Source organism: Natrix helvetica, assembly GCF_964273705.1.
Source record: "Natrix helvetica genome assembly, chromosome: W".
Taxonomy (NCBI): Eukaryota; Metazoa; Chordata; class Lepidosauria; order Squamata; family Natricidae; genus Natrix; species Natrix helvetica.
The window spans coordinates 62,635,467-62,656,679 of NC_138555.1; the positions used below are offsets into that span (position 1 = coordinate 62,635,467).

Sequence of the window (21,213 nt, forward strand, 5' to 3'; positions counted from 1 at the left end):
ATTGAGAATGGAGCATATACCGACACTTTACGTAGCCCCCCCTCAGCTCCTGGCAATACAGTTTCCCTTAGGGGCAATTGGAGTTCTGTCTCAATGCTCCCTTGGACCCAGTGTGTGGTCCAGTTGATCTGTCCCTTCAGGAACCTTTTTGGTTTCCTTCCTCCTGGCCCCACCTACTGGGACCGTTTGTTCTTCTTGACCGGTATCTGATTCTTCCTTTTGTCTCCCTGAGTCTCCTACCCCTTCAGCGCCAACCACTTCATGCCAAGGATACACAGGTGGAGTGCACTGATGTCAGAGACTCTCCTTTTTTAATTTTTTTTTTTTAAAAATTATTTTAAACACTTAAACACATCAACAAAGACAAACACGTAAGTTAAAAGAACACACACACAAACAAATATACATATATTTTAAAAAAAGAACACAGGTACTAAACATTCCGTTGAGACTCTCATTTTTAATGTTACAGTTTTAGATTTGTTATCTGGGATTTTACCCCTTTTTACTTTGCCTCCTGTAGGCTTATTACCCATCCTTGTGACTATGTCTCAGAGGTTTTCCTAAGAGTGTTATATTTTGTCTACCCTGGACTTCACACCTTGCAACCCCTGGGGGCATCCCCCGCAATAGTCTCACCTTGTCCTCTGAATGGTCAAGTTCAGCCACGTAACCTGAGGAAGCCTGGTTTTTGTTTCCAATATCTTTCTCCACGATGAAATTGTCCACACCTTGATTTTTCTGGGCTTCAACCTTTTAGTCCCACACCATCCAGGGACTTATCTCAGGGGCAAGTCCAAAAGTAGGCAGCTTATGGTCATTCAGTCACCCTTTCTTTGAGCCAGGATAGCACGTGTGTCCACTCCAGGAGCCCTTGCTATTTAAGTTCCCCGGTCACAGCACAAACAAGCTCACAAGGACAAGCTCACAAGGCTGCCCCCGGATGAATGCACAGCCAAGGTACCTGGCCGGATATCATTCTTAGGAACCATTCACTCTCCTCTCAATTGCCAACTTACATGACCTGGAGGCCTCCCCTTTGATTTCTCCCGCAGGCAGTGGTGGATCCAAGCATGTTTGCCCTCATTCTCCACCAAACTGTTGTCCCCAAAACTGGGCTCTTGCTTGGTGCCGAAGCTGATAAGTCACCAGACACAAGGTGTGATATAGAATTATACTTTTATTTTGGTACCAAGATATAAGGACCCCGGTTTGAAAAGCTAACCAAGGGCCAAGATTAGGATCTTACAAGAGTTTTTATAGTCAAGGGATGGTTGCATTCAACCCTTTGCCCTTTCCCTAATAATGCATGTATAACAGATAATATTGATTGGTTATTTGGATTTCAGCTCCCCTAAACCCTTACGCTTATTATGTTAAATAGCTAAATGTCACGTAACCAGTTTTTCACCCCAGGTCACGGATATCTTGCAAATGTGCCAGCTATGTGAGTTTTGGGGGTTTTCTTATAAGTGAGCTATTCTTGTTCCTAATATCCTGGCTAGTGGCTTTAAGATGCTAACTTCTGTCTCGCTGTTAATGTGCAGCTCCCTCTTCCTAGTGCAGAGCAGAATAAAAGAACAAACAGTTTTTTTCTGAAGCAGCCCCCATGTGACCCCTCCCCCTCTCCTTCCTTAGTGAGAGAGACAGGAAAGGAGCAAAGCTCTGAATTGCCAAGGCAAAGAAATGAAGACAAGATAAAATGTTTTATCAGAATTGATATTCCTCACTCTCATGTCCATTCCATCCACACCTGGGTCCTATCTCCACATGTGACCCTTCCTCTGATCCCCAGGGCCTCATCTGTGCATACATTCCATCATCTGATCCTTCATTACCTCTGAACACTTCTTTGTTAACTTGGATGACCAAACTTGCCCATTGCCACGCAAATAGTACACTCATTTCCTGTTGGACTGTAACAGAAGTACAGATGCCACAGCTTTTACAAATCGTGTGCTTTATTTATTGCTCCAAAATAAAAGCAAATGAGAATGGGGGGAGTAACCAAAGGCCAAAAAAACCAAACAAAAAATATAATTGGAAATGGTAAGGATGCAAAGAAGAAGAATTCCCCAGAAACTGCAGTGTCATTTGTGGGAATGTGTCAGGACTGTCCTCCTAGCATGATAAAAGCATGATAAAAGACGTACAAATGGAAGAATAAGTTATCTACAAAAATTGGAGTAAATAATACTTTTCACCTTCTTCCAAAATACAAGACTGGCCACCAGGGAAGGGTTGTTATAATAAGTCAGTTTCACTATTTGGGACAGGAGAAGGGCTGGGAAGTACTATTTTTATGTCCTGCTCTATACTGGCGGTAAGTGAAGGGCTTTAGGTGCAATATTCTCATCTCCTACAAACTTTACGGTGTAGGAGATGAGTACTGTGATTCCATTCAGATGCTCTCATGTCCTAAAAGAGGGTCTCTTGAAGAGATGAGGTTTCTTGAACAGCTTTAAAAGTGTCATTTCATACATTTTGGCACTAAGGACCATTCCTGTTGTCATACTTAAAAGAAAGAGCCACACAAAACGTCAACAGCCTGAAGAAGATAGAAGGGAGCCAGTGGCTTTCTGTGGTGTTAAGTCAAGAGAGGCTGTCAATAAACCATTTATATCCTCAAATAATGTTTAATCCTTAAAGCAATTGTCTAATGCCAGGTGGGCATATTATTTTCTTGTTAAGATACTGCGAAGTAAGAAAATCGATCTTTTCCAGATATAAATTACATTACTCTCTTTTTTATCATTCAGAGGATACTGTAATAAATCAGAGGCTGCAAAACCTCCAGCTATTTTATTATTTGGGTCAGTATATTAGACAAATGGGGGAAATGTAAGAGGAAAAGTGTAACATAATAAATAAATAGAGAAATAAAACAAACAAATAAAGCTTAATAATAACAACTCTATGTGTGTGTGTGAGAGAGAGAAACACATTTGGCACATTGAAGAGGGTATTTACACGGGAGAAGGGAGTGGTCCAAAGCTGAGAGTGGACAGTCAGGCAGCAACATGGAGAAGAAGAGATAAAGCTGAATTTGTGGGGTAGAAAGGATAAACTCCTTCTCTCCCTTCCATTTTCCCTTAGCCCCCTCCCAAAAACCACCTTCTGCTATTCCCTCCAAATCAGGAATCATTTTCAGTCGCTGATCCTCAGACCTAGTTGGGTTTGGGAGAAGAATGGCATATCCTCTTAATGTCTTCTAAATGGAAACTTCGTATTCTCTGGTGTCCTGTTAAGCAGAAAGATGGGTGAAAAAACACCGTAATTCAGGGACATAATCTCACCTGCTCTTTTCCCTCACCTAATTGACTTTAAACTACCCAAACATGAGAAAAAGTGGCAGGGTTGGTTGGTCCCATGTGCCAACCCACCAAAGAGGAGAAATTCAGTAAATCATGGTTAAGTAAATAAAACCAGAATTCTGTCAGACCTGGAAGCCATCTTTTACATTGGGCCTTCAGACCTGCCACATTTTCTACTGCGGGAAAATGGGAGGGGGGATTATATGGAGTATGGGAGATATATAGTCTAAATAAGATTCTTTCTCAGAGAGTCAAGGACACCTTGCCCAGCAGCTGCGATAAGATGCCTGGGAGGCATCTCCAATTTTGGACGGTGCCTGATTGGACCATGTGATGGGCATGTGGGTGCTGGGCAGGGACTTGAACTTTCACTTGAGTGGGGAAAACCTGGAAACTTTCAGATTCAGGTTTTCCCAGATGTGCCAATATGACATCTCTAATAAAATGCCGCCGCTGTCCTCATTGCCGCCATCACTGGCCGCTTCACCACCTCGCAAGCTACCATCTGCTGCGATTTTGGACAGCTGTCCGTTACCCTTACATATTGTCCCCAACATCGACTATTTCTATGATGCACATAAGCTTCCTGCTACCCCCTTGAACACTGCCGGCTTCCCCCCCATGGACATGTCATCTCCTTGCTTCATCTCCCCATGATGTCATCCCGTTCCATTGATGCCACACTCTCCTCTATGCTATACTGCGACAAAACTTTATTCCCTCTGGGAACTCCCCCTTTCCCTGGGATGGCCTTCCGCCGCTGTCCTCGTTGCCGCTGTCGCTGGCCGCTTCACCACCTCGCAAGCTAGCATCTGCTGCAATTTTGGACAGCTGTCCGTTACCCTTACATATTGTCCCCAACACCGACTGTTTTTGTGATGGACATAGCTTCCTGCTACCCCCTTGAACACTGCTGCACCCCCCCCCCCCCCGTGGACATGTCATCTCCTTGTTCCATCTCCCCATGATGTCATCCCATTTGGTTGATACCACACTCTCCTCTATGCTATACTGCGACAGAACTTTATTCCCTCCAGGAACTCCCCCTTTCCCGGGGATGGCCTTCTGACCTATCAGGACGCTTCCTTAATGACGGATCTTGGGATCCCGAGAGGTGGCATGCGAAGAAGAGACTTCTTAAGGGTTTTTTACAGGGGTTTTTAAACCAAATTTTAAGGGGGGGAGGGGTGGGTTAATTCTGATGTCTCAGACAGGCTTGGAGGGGAGTCTGCCAGGGCACAGGCCAGCGCTAACTAATGGGCGTGGGTTGGGAGGGCTAGGAAGGGTTGGGATTCCGGGGGAGACATTAAGCCATTCCATTGGGGGGTTCACCATCTCTACTGTTTGTGGGAGAGGCAGATATGATGGGGGCCGAGGGCCAAATGATGTTCGGAGGACGCGGGTTTGCTGGTTAAGAGCGATCGCGCGTTACGACCTTCATCGCCCTTCTCGCACCCCCGGGTGCTCGGGATTACAGGACCCTGGTCTCCGGCTGGTGTCGCTTAACGCCAGGTCCGTGGTACATAAGGCTCCCCTCATTTACGACCTCATACAAGAGGGTAGAGCGGACCTGGCGTGCATTACGGAGACCTGGTTGGGCCATGAGGGGGGTGTGCCCCTTAGCAAACTATGCCCACCAGGCTTCCGGGCATTTCACCAGCCGAGACCCCAGGGCAGGGGCGGGGGGTGGGGGTGGCGGTGGTTATCAGGGAAAGTCTCAGACCTCAGGAGGTCACTGTGCCTCAGATAGGCGGGTGTGAGTCCCTCTTTGTGAAGTGGGGCCTTGGAGCTCAGGTGGGCCTTTTTGTTACATACCTGTCTCCCTGCTATGTTTCATCGGCCCTGCCGGAGCTCCTGCATAGGGTAGGGCTGAAGAAATTGTTCAGTATCTGCAGGATAAAATCGCTCAGATCCGGACAGGCTTGGACTCTGACTGGGTAGATTCAGGCGAGCCGACAGGGATGAATCTTGAGGAGACAATCTGGGATGGGTTTGACCCTGTGACCCCCGAAGGCATGGACAGGATTATGGGGAGACTCAGTGCTGCCACTTGTGTGCTGGACCCGTGTCCCTCTTGGTTAGTTTCGGCTTCCCGGGAGGTAACACGAGGCTGGCTCCAGGCGATTACCAACGCTTCATTGAGAGAGGGGTTCTTTCCCACCGCCTTGAAGGAGGAGGTGGTGAGGCCCCTCCTCAAGAAGCCTTCCCTGGACCCAGCTTCTTTAGCCAACTATCGTCCGGTCTCCAACCTTCGCTTTGTAGCAAAGGTTGTCGAGAGTGTGGTAGCACGTCAGCTTCCCCAGTACCTGGATGAAGCTGTCTACCTACGTTTCAGTCGGGTTTCAGGCCCGGGTACAGCACGGAGATGGCATTGGTCGCGTTGGTCAATGATCTTTGGCGGGCCCGGGACAGGGGCTGTTCCTCTGTCCTGGTCCTATTAGACCTCTCGGCGGCTTTCGATACCATCGACCATGGTATCCTACTGTGACGACTCGGGGGGTTGGGAGTGGGGGGCACCGTTTTACGGTGGTTCTCCTCCTACCTGTCGGATCGGTCGCAGTTTGTGTTGACTGGAGGGCAGAGGTCGACCCCCAGGCGCGTCACTTGTGGGGTGCCCCAGGGGTCGGTTCTCTCACCCCTCCTGTTCAACATATACATGAAACCGCTGGGCGAGATCATCCGTGGTTTTGGGGTACGGTATCATCAATATGCTGATGATACCCAACTTTTCATCTCTACCCCAAACCACCCAAACGATGCCCTCGACGTGATGTCTCGATGCCTGGAGGCTGTGCGGATCTGGATGGGGAGGAATAGGCTCAAGCTCAATCCCTCCAAGACTGAATGGCTGTGGTTTCCATCATCCCGATTTGTACATCTTGTTCCATCTTTGACGATAGGGGGAGAAATTTTAGCCCCCTCAGAGAAGGCTCGCAATCTGGGAGTCCTCCTGGATACACGGCTTAGTTTAGAAGAACACCTGATGGCCGTGACCAGGGGGGCCTTTTACCAGGTTCGCCTGGTACGTCAGTTGCGCCCCTTCCTGGATCGGGATGCTCTGTGCACAGTCACTCATGCCCTCGTCCTTTCTCGCCTGGACTACTGCAACACTCTCTACATGGGGCTGCCCTTGAAGAGCACCCGGAGGCTTCAGCTGGTCCAGAATGCGGCCGCGCGGGTTGTCATGGGGGTACCTAGGTTCTCCCATGTTACACCCCTTTTAGGCGGCCTGCACTGGTTGCCGGTTGTTTTCCGGGTGCGATTCAAGGTATTAATTATGACCTTTAAAGCACTCCATGGCTTAGGCCCAGGGTACCTGCGAGACCACCTACTGCCACCAGTAGCCTCCCACCGTCCAGTACGATCCCACAGAGTTGGCCTCCTCAGGGTGCTGTCGGCCAGGCAGTGTCGGCTGGTGACCCCCAGGGGGAGAGCCTTCTCTGTGGGAGCGCCTTCCCTCTGGAATGAGCTGCCCCCGGAGCTTCGCATAATCCCCGACCTCCGGTCCTTCCGATGAGCCCTAAAAAGTTGGCTTTTCCAGGAAGCCGGCCTGGCCTGTTAATTTTAACTTATTTTAAATGTATTGGGGTTTTTTTTGTTTTTTTTAAAATTCGGTTTGTTTTTTTTGGATATGGATTTAATATTTTTTAACTTTTGGGATTTGTGTTTTTTAATGTTGTACGCCGCCCTGAGTCCTTTTGGAGAAGGGCGGCATATAAATCCAAATAAACCAAACCAAACCAAAATGGAACTTTGAGGAAACTCAAGCCTTGGAGTCTTCTTTCGTTAGGGGTGTTAATTGAAACCCTGACAAATTCATATTAGCATGGTTTCCTTTTCTCTCAACTCTAAAGGGGGCCTTTGGTAACCACTGCTGGCAGCATGTGGTGGTATTGGAGGGAGTACGGGGAGTCCTCAACGTATGACCACAATTAAGCCCAACACTTCTGTTGTTAAGTGAGACATTTGTTAAATGAATTTTGCCCCATTTTACGACTTTTTTTGCCAGTTGTTTAGTGGATCAATGCGGTTGATAAATTAGTAACCCGGTTGCTAAGTGCATCTGGATTCCCCATTGACTTTGCTTGTCAGAAGGTCACAAAAGGAGATCACATGACCTTGGGATACAGCAACGGTCATAAATATGAATCAGTTGCCAAGCATCTGAATTTTGATCACATGATTATAGGGATGCTGCAAAGGTTGTAACTGTGAAAAATGGTCGTAAGTCACATTTTTCAGTGCCATGGTAACTTTGAACAGTCACTAAACAAACTGTTGTAAGTCAAGGACTACCTGTACTCAGAATGGTGTTGAAATGGGCAAAATTGTGCACTTTCCCCCAAACCAGTAGAAATGTGGCCAAGGGATACCCTTGTTGGGAGAAATGGCAGAAAATCTGTAATGAACTCATCCAGGTTGCAAAATGCCAGATGACCACTTGAAGGGTGGGAACAGCTATATCTCTTCCAAGAGATCTAATGGCTGACCCTAATTTTGCAGCCCAAATCTGGGATAAATTTGTACAGAACTGCAGTAGAATTGCAAGACGTTGAAAACCGCAGTGAGAGAGGTAGAAATGCAGAACCAGAATAAGTCAACCCTCTTTAATCAGAACTTTTTAAAAATAGGTACTATAGGAACTGCAGCTCACCCCAGCCTCGTAGAGCGGGTTGTTGAAATCAGATTCTACAGTGATGGGGCTGTAGCTGTGGGAGCTGGAAAAGGAGAAGCCAAAGAGAGTTTTTCCTTGGAATCTGCAGGAAAGTAAAAGAAGAGAGTGGATTGAAACAATCAGCCTCTACCAGTTTGGAAAATAAGATTCATTTTAATGGCATAACTCCATGAACTGTATGTTACAGAAGTAACCCAGAGGAGATTATATACTTTGCATTTGGATAGTTCACAATTGGTCACCAGCATCTTCAGCTGCAAAGACCTCTGAAGGAATTTGTTGGATCGGGTGAACGGATGAGGCAGACTCAGGTTCAGTAACAACACCCCTCCCCTCTTAGTTGGGTTTGTCCAGCTTGTGATGTAGTCACGCAGGTAGGCGGGTTTTTTGGTGGCTTGCCCAGACCTGCGCAGTTCAGTCAGTGCTGGATCTTCAGTCAGGTTGGATGGACCTGTTGCTTCTGTTGATTCGTCTGGTGGAAACTCCTGGAACTTTTCCCCAGGCGCAGCTGGAGTTTCTAGAGCTGTCTCGCTCGGAACTTGCTGTGACCCTGCACCCTCAACAGATAAGTCCCCCGGTACCTTCAGGTTTGAGATGTCTGTGGAAGGAGTGAAGTCGTGCTCGATTTGGGTAGGGCTTTGGCTAACTCATGCAGGAGTTACCTCTGGCTTCCTGAGCCTGGATTCATAGAGGCGGCTACGGAGTTGGTAAATGTGCCTCCTCCAAGTTCGACCGTCCTCGAGCTCCACTTGGTATGAGCAAGGTCCGGTAATAACTGTGACTGTGGTAGGGACCCAGAGCAATCCCCCAGCGTAGTTGTGGGCATAAACTCGATCCCCTATGCTAAAATGTCTAACCTTGCTGTTTGAAACAGGTGGCGTTACGGCAGTGTAGTTTGGGTGTAACCGGTCTAAGTGCGAGCTTAGCCGACGACCCATTAGAAGTTTGGAAGGGCTTCTCCTGGTGGTAGCACTAGGTGTGATGTGGTGAATTAATAGAAATTGATCAACCCGTGTTTGCCAAATCCCTGGCCCTGTTCTGACCCCCCCACCAACACACACACCGAGCCACAGATAAGGTACCGGATTTATTTACAGACAGAACAGGTCCTTGGCAGCAATCCAACACAAATAAGACTTCATAACAACTCGGCACTGATAGCACTGGCAGCAATCCAGCCTGCCACGCTCACAAGACCGTTCAGCCAATTCCGGCATCACACGTCGGGATTTATCCGCTACCCGCTTGTAATCCTCCTTAGCCTGATTCAGATAGCGGCGCACCACTTGGTGGACCGCCTGGAGCTCAAAGAGGAAGTCCTGCACTGCGGGGACCAGAGAGTCCACTGGGGTGAGAGGGAAAAAGCAAGGGTGGTACCCGACGTTCGCCATGAAAGGCGTTGTCCGTGTGGAGGTGTGCTGCGAGTTGTTAAACGCGAACTACGCCACGGCCAGGTACTCCGCCCAATTGTTCTGCTGCTGGTTCACGAAGCAGCGCAGATATTGTTCCAGAATCCCAATCACCTTCTCCGTCCCCCCCTCGGTTTCGGGATGGTGCGCCGAGGATAAACAAACCTGCACATCTAGAGCGTCCATCAGTCCTTTCCAGAACTGGGCCGTGAATTGTGTCCCACGATCTGATACAACCCGGTCAGGTAGGCTGTGCAGCTGGAACATGTGCTGGATGAACATGCGGGCGGTGGCGTGGGCTGTCAGCAATCTCCGACAGGGGATGAAATGTGCCATCTTGGTGAGCATGTCCACCACCACAAGGACCGTGGTAAAAACTGATGATGGAGGCAGTTCCGTCAAGAAGTCCATGGCTACAGCCCCCCAGGGTCTGTCTGGGGTCGGCAATGGCTGCAACAAGCCTGGAGGAGCTCCCGTTGCTGATTTGGCCTGTCGACACTGCACACATGATGTGACGTACGTCTGCACGTCGTGTCGCAAGCGGGGCCACCAGAAAGTACGGGAGACCAGGTGTAATGTTTTGAAAAGGCCAAAATGTCCCGCTGCTGGAGTGTCATGACACTGGGAGAGAACCAGTCCACGGAGGCGCCCTCCAGGCACATAGAGCCGGTCCTGATACCTCGTCAAAGGTCCACGGGGATGTCGGCCCTACCTCTGCCCACTGTTGTTCCACCCACTCGTCGTTCCGCTGCGCATCCCGTATCAGAGACCGTAAGTCCACGGGTTCCTGAACTGCAGCGAAGGACTCGACGGGTAGAACCGTCCGGGGTGGAAGTGAGTCTGAAGGGTCAGAGTACTCCGGTTTCCTAGACAGGGCATCCGCCTGTTAGGGTTCTAAATACCATGCAGAAATAAATCATTGTCCAAGGCAAAACATCCTTAAAGGTCCAATTTATTCGACAGGCAAGTTAGCACCTCTATGGAAAAATTCCAACTCTGATGTACATCCTGAATTCCAACCAGTTGAAAGTTCATGATCTATCCCCACACCCACAAATCCATCACATGTTCCAATCATCATCTTCCACGCTGGCATGTACACCCATCTTCTTCCGGCCAGGTGTCGAGGTGCGGAGACAAAAGACGACCTTGAGCTTCTAAGAAAATCCATAACAATACATTCTACAATCCTACTCCTTTCTATTCCCCCCTCCCAACTACTACACTATTGAAACAGCATAGAAAATTATAGAAAAGTGTGGCAGGCCAAAGATCCTAAAAAGAATATAACTACAGGCCTGACAGGCGGCCTCTCCTCAAAAGAAAAACGTTTCCTGCAAAGAGAATAACATAAAAGTTAACATAACAAAATTAACCACCTCTTCTCCACCCAGGGGAACCCTTTGACTTCTCGGGAAACTTCCCATTGAATTGCTTTACTAACTTCTCCACTTTTAGGTTCCCACTGTTCACCCAATTAACTTCAGACCAAGGGTAACCCTTCCAATGCATTAAGTACTGTAAGCGACCCCCATTCAGCCTGAAATCTACAATTTTTTCCACCTCAGATTGTGTTTCCCCTTCTATCACTACAGGAGGAGATTGAGCTTGGGTGGATGCTCTTCTGTTAGACCCAATTACTGGTTTCAACAAGCTACAATGAAATTCTGGGTCAATTTCCCCTAGACTTCTGGGTAGACTGAGTTGAACTGTAACTGGGTTAACTATCTTCACTATTGGGAATGGACCTAGAAATTTTGGACCCAATTCCTTGCTAAGCATTTCTAATCTTATGTATTTGGTAGATACAAAAACATTGTCCCCCACACGGTAGGGGTTTTGGAGCGAGCGATGTTGATCATCTTGCTTCTGGTAGGCTTCTGCCGCTACTGCTAGAGCCTTCTTCGCATTCTCCCATCCTTTCTTTAGCATGTCCATCCATTCACTCAAAGACATGAAGGAAGGAGGTTCTCTAGGCAACTCAGGCATGGCAACAACTTCCATGCCACTGGTAATCTGGAAACCCGCTAATCCTCTGCTGCTGTGGACCGCATCGTTGTATGCCACTTCGGCGAAGGGTAGCAAGTCCGACCAGTTGTCCCGCTGATAGTCCACAAAACACCTGATGTATTGTTCCACCACCGCATTGGCTCCCTCTGCTGCGCCGTTCATGCTGGAATGAACCTCTGAGCTCAGTTCTTGTGTGGAGGACCCAATGGATCTCAGGACCTCTCTCCAGAACTTGGCTGTGAACTGGACTCCGCGGTCTGAAATGATCCTCTTGGGTACTCCGTGCAGGCGATAAATGTGTTTCACAAACATTTTCGCTAATTCGTTTGCGGATGGCAATCCTGAGCAAGCAATGAAGTGTGCCTGCTTAGAAAACAAATCAATAACAGTCCAAATTACTTTATGCCCACTGCTGTCTGGGAGTTCCATGATGAAGTCCATTGCGACCTCTTCCCATGGCTGTTTAGGGCTCTCTGCTGCAGGTGCTGTAGGTTCTGGGCTCTTGGATTCAATCATCCACGGCTGGCCTTTTTCCTCCTCCGAGGCCTCCCCCTTGGTAGGACTCTTCGTCACCTGAAGTTGGGGATCCTCTTCCCGAGGTCAGTTGGGCATTTCCCCCTCCGAGGCCTCCTCCTTAGTTGGACTCTTTGTCACCTTCAGTTGGGGATCCTCCTCCGGAGATTGTTTGCCCTTTTCCTCTTCCGAGACCTCCCCCTTGGTAGGACATTTCGTCACTTTAAGTTGGGGATCCTCTTCCAGAGGCTGTTGGCCCAGATGACTTTTCTGTGCTGGCATCTGGGGCCCTCTCTTTACCACCGTGGCAATTGGTACACACGTTTGTTCTTCGGCAATTCCCTCCTCCGAGGCCTCCCCCTTGGTAGGACTCTTTGTCACCTTAAGCTGGGGATCCTCTTCCAGAGGTCGTTTGCCCAGATGACTTTTCTGTTCTGGCATCTGGGGCCCTCTCTTTACCACCATGGTGACTGGTACACACATTTGTTCTTCGGCAATTCCCACCTCCGAGGCCTCCCCCTTGGTAGGACTCTTCGTCACCATAAGTTGGGGTTCTTCTTCCAGAGGTCGTTTAGGCTTTTCCCCCTCCGAGGCCTCCCCCTTAGTTGGACTCTTTGTCACCTTAAGTTGGGGATCCTCCTCTGGAGATTGTCTGCCCTTTTCCTCTTCCAAGGCCTCCCCCTTGGTAGAACACTTCCTCACCTTAAGTTGGGGATCCTCTTCCAGAGGTTGTTGGCCCAGATGACTCTTCTGTTGTGGCATCTGGGACCCTCTCTTTACCGCCGTGGTGGTTGGTGCGCACGTTTGTGGCATTGGGGCTGGAGCCAAGCACTCTGACGCTCTGTGGCCAAGTTGACAACAATGGTGGCATTTAATTGGGCCCCACGAGGAATGGAACCTATTTACATCTCTTAACTTAGGAACCGTTTCATCACACTGCCTTGCTCTCCAACTTGCAGCTGCCCCCTTGGTAAACCCTTCTTCCATGGTGGAGATTGCTTCTCTGTAGGAAGGCGGAGTAAGAACCTTTGGGGGCATTGCAGATGCACCTTGTCCCACTTCCCATCCTGCAGGCCTCTCTTTGGTAATCCCTTCTTCCATGTTTGTGATTGCTACTCTGTAGGAAGGTGGGGTAAGAACCGCTTGGGGCCTTTCAGGCGCACATTTTCCCGCCATCCACACTGCAGGCCTCTGTTTGGTAATCCCTTCTTCCATGGAGATTTCTTCTCTGTAGGAAGGTCTGGTAAGAACCTTTTGGGGCCTTGCAGGGGAGACTGGAACCGGTGGGGAGGTCAATCCCTCGGTTGGCCACTGCCCAGTTTTCTGCCATGGTGCCATCTGCTGAGGGAGGGCAGGTGCCCACTGGCATCCCTCCCATCCATGACCTGGGGTTAAGACCCTTCCCGGGGTTGCCTGCTTCACAGGTTGCAGCTCAACCAATGATGGCTGGCTAGGGGGTTTTATGTGCCAAGGACCCTCCTGCTGGCTTGGAGGAGTTATGGGCCAAGTAGGCGCCCTCTGCTGGCTTGGAGGAGTTATGGGCCAAGTAGGTGCCCTCTGCTGGCTTGGAGGAGTTATGGGCCAAGTAGGTGCCCTCTGCTGGCTTGGAGCATTTCCCCATGCTGATGGCAAAGGAGGTGGCCTGTAGCATCTCTTCCATCCAAATCCTGGGAAGAAAGCCCAGTCTGGTTTTGCTTCATTTACTGGTTGCAGCCCCATTTGTGGTGGCTTGCAAGTGAAAGATGCTGGCAAAATCCCTTCTCCCTGCCTCCTTTGAAATTCCCATTTTGAAAGGGAATCTTTCTCCCAGTTACTTGCAGGGTAATAAGCCATTTCATTTATTGCCGTCTGGAAGGAGCCCAAGCCTCCGTTCTAGGGTGTTTTTTTTCCTTCTTTTTTTTCCCCCAAGCCTTGCTTCCAAGCTGGGGGGAAGGAGGGGGAGCATTCACTCACGTTTTGCTGAAGAAGTGTGGTCTGAGACTTTCCTTCGTCTTGTCGTGTCTCCTCCTGCATTCCTCCAGATGCAATTAAATTGGAAGCAGCATTCCATTGCCTTTGAAGTTCCGTACTCAGCTTCTTATCACCAAAAGCTTCTCATTGTTTCTTCGCTGACATTTACGCTGTCCCGGTCAGCGTTGGGAATGCAGCAACCCCCCCATCACTTCCTCCATCACCAGCCCCTCGCCCCTTGAGAGGGGGAGGGTGCTAGTGAATTATTTTAAAGGAGAGAGTTGGAATAATGTTAGGGTTCTAAATACCATGCAGAAATAAATCATTGTCCAAGGCAAAACATCCTTAAAGGTCCAATTTATTTGACAGGCAAGTTAGCACCTCTATGGAAAAATTCCAACTCTGATGTACATCCTGAATTCCAACCAGTTGAAAGTTCATGATCTATCCCCACACCCACAAATCCATCACATGTTCCAATCATCATCTTCCACGCTGGCATGTACACCCATCTTCTTCCGGCCAGGTGTCGAGGTGCGGAGACAAAAGACGACCTTGAGCTTCTAAGAAAATCCATAACAATACATTCCACAATCCTACTCCTTTCTATTCCCCCCTCCCAACTACTACACTATTGAAACAGCATAGAAAATTATAAAAAAGTGTGGCAGGCCAAAGATCCTAAAAAGAATATAACTACAGGCCTGACACCGCCCTTTGATTAAACGCACTGGGGATGTACGTTACTTTGAAATTGAACCGGAAAAAGAACAGAAACCACCGGATTTGGCGTTGGTTCAGCTTACGCGCTGTCGTCAAAAACTCCAAATTCTGATGGTCCGTTCAGTCCTCGACCTGATGCCTGGCCCCCTCCAGGTGATGCCTCCAGGCCTCGAACGCCACCTTGAAAGCCAACAACTCCTTCTCGCAGATGGTGTAATTGCGCTCGGAAGGATTGAGTTTCCGAGAGTAGCAAGCGCAAGGGAAAAGGGTACCATCAGGGGCGTGAGCCTGCAGTAACACAACCCCCACCGCGATGTCAGACGCATCCGCCTCCACGACAAATGGACGATGGGGATCAGGGTGCTTCAGAATCGGCTCCCTCGTAAAAGCGCGCTTCAGGGCCACGAACGCCTGTTGGTCCGTGGGCCCCCAGCGAAACGGCACTTTCTTTTCCAGGAGCCGAGTGAGGGGTGCGGTCAAGAAAGCAAAGCTGGGGATGAAGGTCCGGTAATAGTTGGCAATCCCGAGGAGTCTCTGAACATCCTTCATACGTCGAGGAGGTTGCCAACTACATAACGCCTCCACCTTGCCGGGCTCCATCGCAATTCCTTCAGGGGAGATACGGTGCCCCAGGAACTCGATGGTAGTCTGCCAGAACTGACACTTCTCCAGCTTGGCAAATAAACGATGTTCTCGGAGTCGCTGCAAGACCAGACGCAAGTGATGTTGATGATCCCTCCGAGACGTCGAGTAGATCAAGATGTCGTTCAGGTAAATGACGACAAACTGATCCAAAAGGTCCCAGAAGATGTCATTCATGAAGTGTTGGAAGACGGCCGGGGCATTGGTCAAACCGAACGGCATGACTGTGTACTCGAAATGTCCGTACCGGGTGCCAAAGGCCGTCTTCCATTCGTCCCCCACCCTGACTCGGACCAGGTTGTAAGCCCCACGCAAGTCCAGTTTTGAGAACACCGTTGCCTCCCGGAGCCGCTCCAACAACTCAGGAATCAGGGGTAGCAGGTAACGGTTACGTACTGTGATGGCATTGAGGCGCCGGTAATCGCAACAGAGTCTCAGATCCCCAGTCTTCTGGGGCAGACAAGGGCGAGGACGAAGGCCGGATAAACCCCCGGGGCAAGGTTCTGGTCAAGAAAGTCCCGCAATGCAGCCGACTCCGGCTCAGACATGGAGTACAGACGACCCGACGGGAGTTTCGCATCAGGTACCAGGTCAATGGGAGAGTCATAAGACTGGTGCGGCGGCAGTTGATCCGCCTCCTGTTCGCTGAAGACATCCGCGAACTCCACTAAATCCGGCGGCACGGTCACCTTGGGCGAGCTGGGTACCTGGGCCGCACAGACCTGCCGGGTGTGGTCGACGCATTGCAGGGACGGGAACGTGATCAGGTTCACCCCCCTGAACGCCGTCTGTCCATCTCCGTGCGTGACAATCGGGGTTTGGCGGCACCCAACTCCATCGGCTCCTCCCGTGCAACTGTAGTCTCCTGAGGGACTGGAACCCTAGTAGTCTCCTGGGACGTGCGGCGAGGCCTCCGCCTCTGCAGCCGGGCGTCTATCAGGAGGCACAAGTGAACCAGCGCGTCGAACGTCGGAGGCCTGTCCACCCTCACCAGCTCGTCCTGCAGGTCATCTGACAGCCCATCCTGAAAAGTGTCCATGAGGGCTGGCTCATTCCAAGCTGAGTCCTGACTAAGCAGCCGGAATTCACTGACATAATCCTGCAAAGAGCCACACCCCTGCTGCAATGACTTAAGGAGTCTGGTGGCTGTTTCCCCCTTAATGGGATCCTCAAACATCAGCCTGAGATGGTTACAAAAACCCTGGAAATCATCTAGCAGAGGGCTCGGCTGAGAGAGCAATGGAGTCGCCCAACGAGCTGCTGTGCCTGAGAGCAAACTGATAATAAATCCCACCTTTGTCCGGTCGGTGGGAAAGTCCTCCGCTCTCAAGCTGATAAACAGCTGGCATTGTCCCAAGCACGCTGCAAACATATTTTGGTTGCCGTCAAACTTGTCTGGAGTAGCCACTGGACATTTCCTCCTTGGTTGGGGGGGCGGGGTTAGCAAGCCCCTTGGCTATTTGTCCAGTCAACAAAGCCAATTGTTGTGCCAAGAGGGCATTCTCAGCATGTAGCTGCTCCATTTCAGCTTAATGGAGCTTCGTTTGGGGCAGAAGTCAATCTGTTCTGACCCCCCCCCCCACCAACACACACACACACACACACATGCACACCGAGCCATAGATAAGGTACCAGATTTATTTACAGACAGAACAGGTCCTTGGCAGCAATCCAACACAAATAAGCCTTCATAACAACTCGGCACCGATAGCACTGGCAGCAATCCAGCCTGCCACGCTCACAAGACTGTTCTCCCACATTAGTTCATGCGTTGACTTCTGCAAAGGGCGTGTGCACAAGCAGTCCTCTTATAGTCTGGAGAGGAGTCTAATTATCAGCAGCTGAGAGCAATTACCTCCTGTAACTGCGCAATTGCTCCTTACGCCTGTTAGCGCGCTGGTAACGAGCATCTAATAACTCACTGCTGATGTCTCACTCACTGTCCCATGACTCCTCCCCACTGCTCCAAGGCATGACATCAGGAGCCCCTTCCTTTGGCTTTCACCACTGCTCCATGCCTCAGGCACCTCCTGGTGGCCGACCAGCCTCTCTGATCCCTGCTCGGAGTCAGAACCCTGCCCAGGGTCCTCCACATCCTCCAGAGCCGACTCATAGGGACCCTCGCTGTCAGAGTCTGGTGGCAGTTCCAACGGCTCCTGCTGGGCCACAACAGGCCCCAACCTGGATAGGGCTTCTTTAGCAGATCGCACCATTCTCTCCGCCTGTCCATTACTGGCCGGATGGAATGGAGCGACCAGGGCATGCCTGATTCCCTGTGCTGCTAGGAAGGTCTCGAATTGCATGGCCGTAAATTGGGGTCCATTGTCAGAGACCAAGACATCGGGTAGGCCGTGAGTGGAGAACAGTCTCCATAGTGCCCTGATGACGGCTTCTGCTGTGGTGGAGGTCATTAGGACTACCTCTAGCGATTTCGAGTATGTGTCCACAACTACCATGAATGTTTGGCCGTGAACTGGGCCGGCAAAGTCAATGTGCACCCTAGACCATGGTGCTTGAGGTTGCTCCCACTCCTTAGCGGGTGCCTCTGGGGGGGGGGGGGCTGGTCTGGACTCCTGGCATGATGTGCAGGTAGTCACCCATTCCTCAATCTCCTTGTTCATGTTAGGCCACCATACGTAACTCCTGGCCAAAGATTTCATCCGGACAATTCCCGGATGCCCTACGTGCAATGCTTCTAATACTGCAACTCACAGCTTAGCTGGAATAACGACCCGGTCCCCCCACAGTAAATAACCATTAACAATGGACAGTTCATCCCTTTTAACAAAAAACATTTTAAACTCTGGCCCAACCGGTCCCTTGGGCCACCCCCTCCACACTCAGTTCAAAACCTGTTTCAGAGTCTGGTCTTTAGCTGAGTGGTGGGCGACTATGCTGGAGGAGACAGGACCAGCCTCCAGGCAGTCTATGAGTAGAACTGGTGTCTCGGGAGTCGGATCAGCAAGCAGTTCTGGTAGTGGGCACAAGCTGAGGGTGTCAGCATGCCCCAACGTGGTGCCTGGCCTGTGAATAAGGCGGTAACTGTATGCTGCAAGGAAAATAGTCCAACGGGTCATCCGCGTTGACAGTGAAACAGGTGTAGGTCGGTCCCCAGCCAGTAACCCCAGAAGTGGTTTATGGTCTGTGATGATTTCGAAATCATGGCCATATAGGTATTCATGGAACCATTTGACGCCAGCTACCGCAGCCAGAGCCTCATGGTCTAGTTGGCTGTAGTTCCTCTCGGTTGCTGACAGAGTCTTTGAGTAGTATGCGATGGGTGCCTCAGTTCCATTGGCCATGTGGTGGCTGAGGACGGCCCCGACGCTGAAAGGTGAGGCGTCACAAGTCAGCATGAGTGGCAGAGTCTGGTTGTACTGCGCCAGGAATGTGTCCGCTGGCAGTAGTTTTTTCACCGCAGCAAATGCGGCAGCCTCGGCAGCCTCGGCTCTGCCCCAAGTACATGTTGCCTTCTTGCCGAGGAGCCAATGCAAAGGTTCAGCAACTGTAGCCTTTTGTTTAAGAAAGACGCTGTAGAAGTTAAGGAGTCGGAGGAACGCCTGGAGCTCGGTCTGGTTGCGAGGTGTGGGGGCGTCCTGGATGGCTTTAATTTTTTTGTTTGTGGGGTGAACCCCTGAGCCGTCGATGAGGTACCCTAGGAATTTGACCCTTGGAACATTGATTTGGCATTTCTCTTTTTAAAGGCGGAGACCCTTTTCACTAATTCTGGTCAAAACAGCCCTAAGTCATTTAAAAAGTTGATCCTTGTTTGCAGCTGATATCAAGATGTCGTCAAAATAGGGGACGACTCCAGGTATCCCCTGTAACAGTCGTTCCATGACGCTTTGGAACAGTCCAGGGGTAATACTAATGCCGAATTGTAGCCGGGGTGCATTTAAAGGCACCCCTATGCATCACAATGGTTTGGGCCTCTGCCGTAGTGCCATCTACAGGCAACTGCTGGTATGCCTGCGCCATGTCCAATTTAGCAAAAACTTTTCTGGGGCCTAGTGAATGTAGTAAGTGCTGTAAAACGAGTACAGGGTAAGCGCTTTGTTGTAAGGCTTTATTTATTGTACACTTATAGTCCGCGCAAATGTGGACTGATCCATCCGGCTTGACAGTTGTCACTATAGGGGTCTCCCAGCATGCATGATCTACCGGCTCTAGGATTCCCTGGCCAATTAGCTTTTCCACTTACAGATCAATTTTTGGTCGGAGAGTGAAAGGCACTCTCCTTGGTTTCAGCCTAATCGGGGCTACATTGGGGTCCAAGTTAAAAGATATGGGGGTCCCCACATACTTACCAAGACCCGTGCCAAAACGTCCTCGAACTCCTTAAGGAGTTCTTTGGTGCTGTTGTCCCAGATGGCGTTGATTATGGTCACCTGAAGGCCCAGGGGTTTGAACCAGTCCTGCCCTAGAGGCTTTGCAGGGTGCCGCTTACTACCGTCACAGGAAGCAGTCCGTTGAAAGACTTGTATTGCACTTGAAAAGTGCCTTGTCCGAGAACCAGGACTCGGTTCCCCTGGTAGTCGCTTAGGCCTATGTCTGGGATCTGCAGCTTGTGCCTCTTCAAGTTGGGGACGATCTTCTTAAGTGTAGTCCAGGACATGATGGTCAGTGATGACCCCGTGTCTATCTCCATGGAACATGGGGATCCCTCAAGGAGGACTGTGACTCTCAGCTTTTCAGCTCGTGTTATGCAGGTTTGGGCAATGGTTGTCTGGAACTTCGCTCCGGTGGCTCCCTCTGATTGTCTTGGTCGCGGTTGCCATGTTCCTCATCTCGGTGGTTTCGGGTATGCCGGTTGGTTTCTTGGCTGTCTGGTTGCTACAGGGATCTCGCTCCTGCAGACTCTAGCGATGTGTCCCTTTCGCTTGCAACGCTGGCAGATGGCGTCCCGGAAACGGCAAGCCGATCTTTGGTGGTTTCCTCCACAGCCGGCACAGGGCAGAGAATGCAATTCGAATTTCCGCGCCAATTCCTTGTGGTCAGTGCACATGTGGTAGACATCGTCATCACTATCTGACGCTTCTGGCTCCGTGGTCTCGTGATGCATGCCTGTGGTTTTCCGCGTGCTCTTTGTCTGCTTTCTCTCTGCAATGTTTCTGTCGACTTGGTCGAGGACTCGGTAGCCCTGGCTTCGTCTAGGGCGATCTGGAAAGTAAGGTTGGTTTTGGCCAGCAGCCTCCTTTGTAAGTTAACGTCCCAAAGACCACATATGATGCGGTCTAGGAGGAGCTCGTCCAGGTCTCTGAACTCGCAGTATGCGGCAGCCTTTTGAAGGGCGGCAACATATTGGTTGATTGTTTTGCCTTCCTTTTGGTTTCGGAGGATGAATTCGTGCCTCCGCATGTATTTAGACGGTCTGGGAGCATAGTGTGGTGACTCCTGTTCTTGAAGGTGTAAAATTTAAACTTGCTGATTTGGCAGGATCAAAGCTCCTTCTAGCCATATATGGGGAGCTTTTATTATAACTTAATATACCAATGATCTTGGTTTTGAACTGATTATACAATTGCAGTAGCAAGGCATTTTCCTCTCTTTTAAATGTATGTTGGGAAGGCATTATATGCACCCAAATTGTTTTAATTAAAAGCAGTGAGGTATTCATATAAAACAAGGTAACTCAAATTCATGACATTTGTATGCTACAGTTTAATCTTGGAAAGTTTGCAAAAAAAATATAATGAAAAAGCTGCCTTTATGTGCAAAATGCTTTTTCAACATCATTAAGTAGATGAATTATTATAATTGTGTCCTTGCACCTGGGAATTTAAACTGTGTATGGTTTTCAGGTTAAAAGCTTTGAAATGGAATTAAATTTCAATTCACCTCCATTTGCTATTAAACAACATCACTGTCTTCCTTTACATTGTAGGGGGAGATGGGCTAAATAACAGAGGAAAATAAAATAATAGAATAAAATAAAATATAAAATAATAATAAAATAAAATAAAATGCAATTAACTGG

At 49.6% G+C, this 21,213-nt stretch overlaps 1 protein-coding gene across 1 annotated transcript in view; it reads right to left on the minus strand.

Moving 5' to 3' along the window:
- Positions 1-1,948: 1,948 nt before the first annotated feature.
- Positions 1,949-21,213, minus strand: part of LOC309400574 (seizure protein 6 homolog) — a gene marked incomplete at its 5' end in the record, with an annotated part of 167,997 nt that continues 148,732 nt past the window's right edge. The window contains 2 exons of the mRNA XM_081969139.1: positions 1,949-3,241; positions 7,969-8,071. Coding sequence (XP_081825265.1) covers positions 3,212-3,241; positions 7,969-8,071 — 133 coding nt within the window. The 3' untranslated portion in view covers positions 1,949-3,211. The remainder of the gene's footprint in view (positions 3,242-7,968; positions 8,072-21,213) is intronic.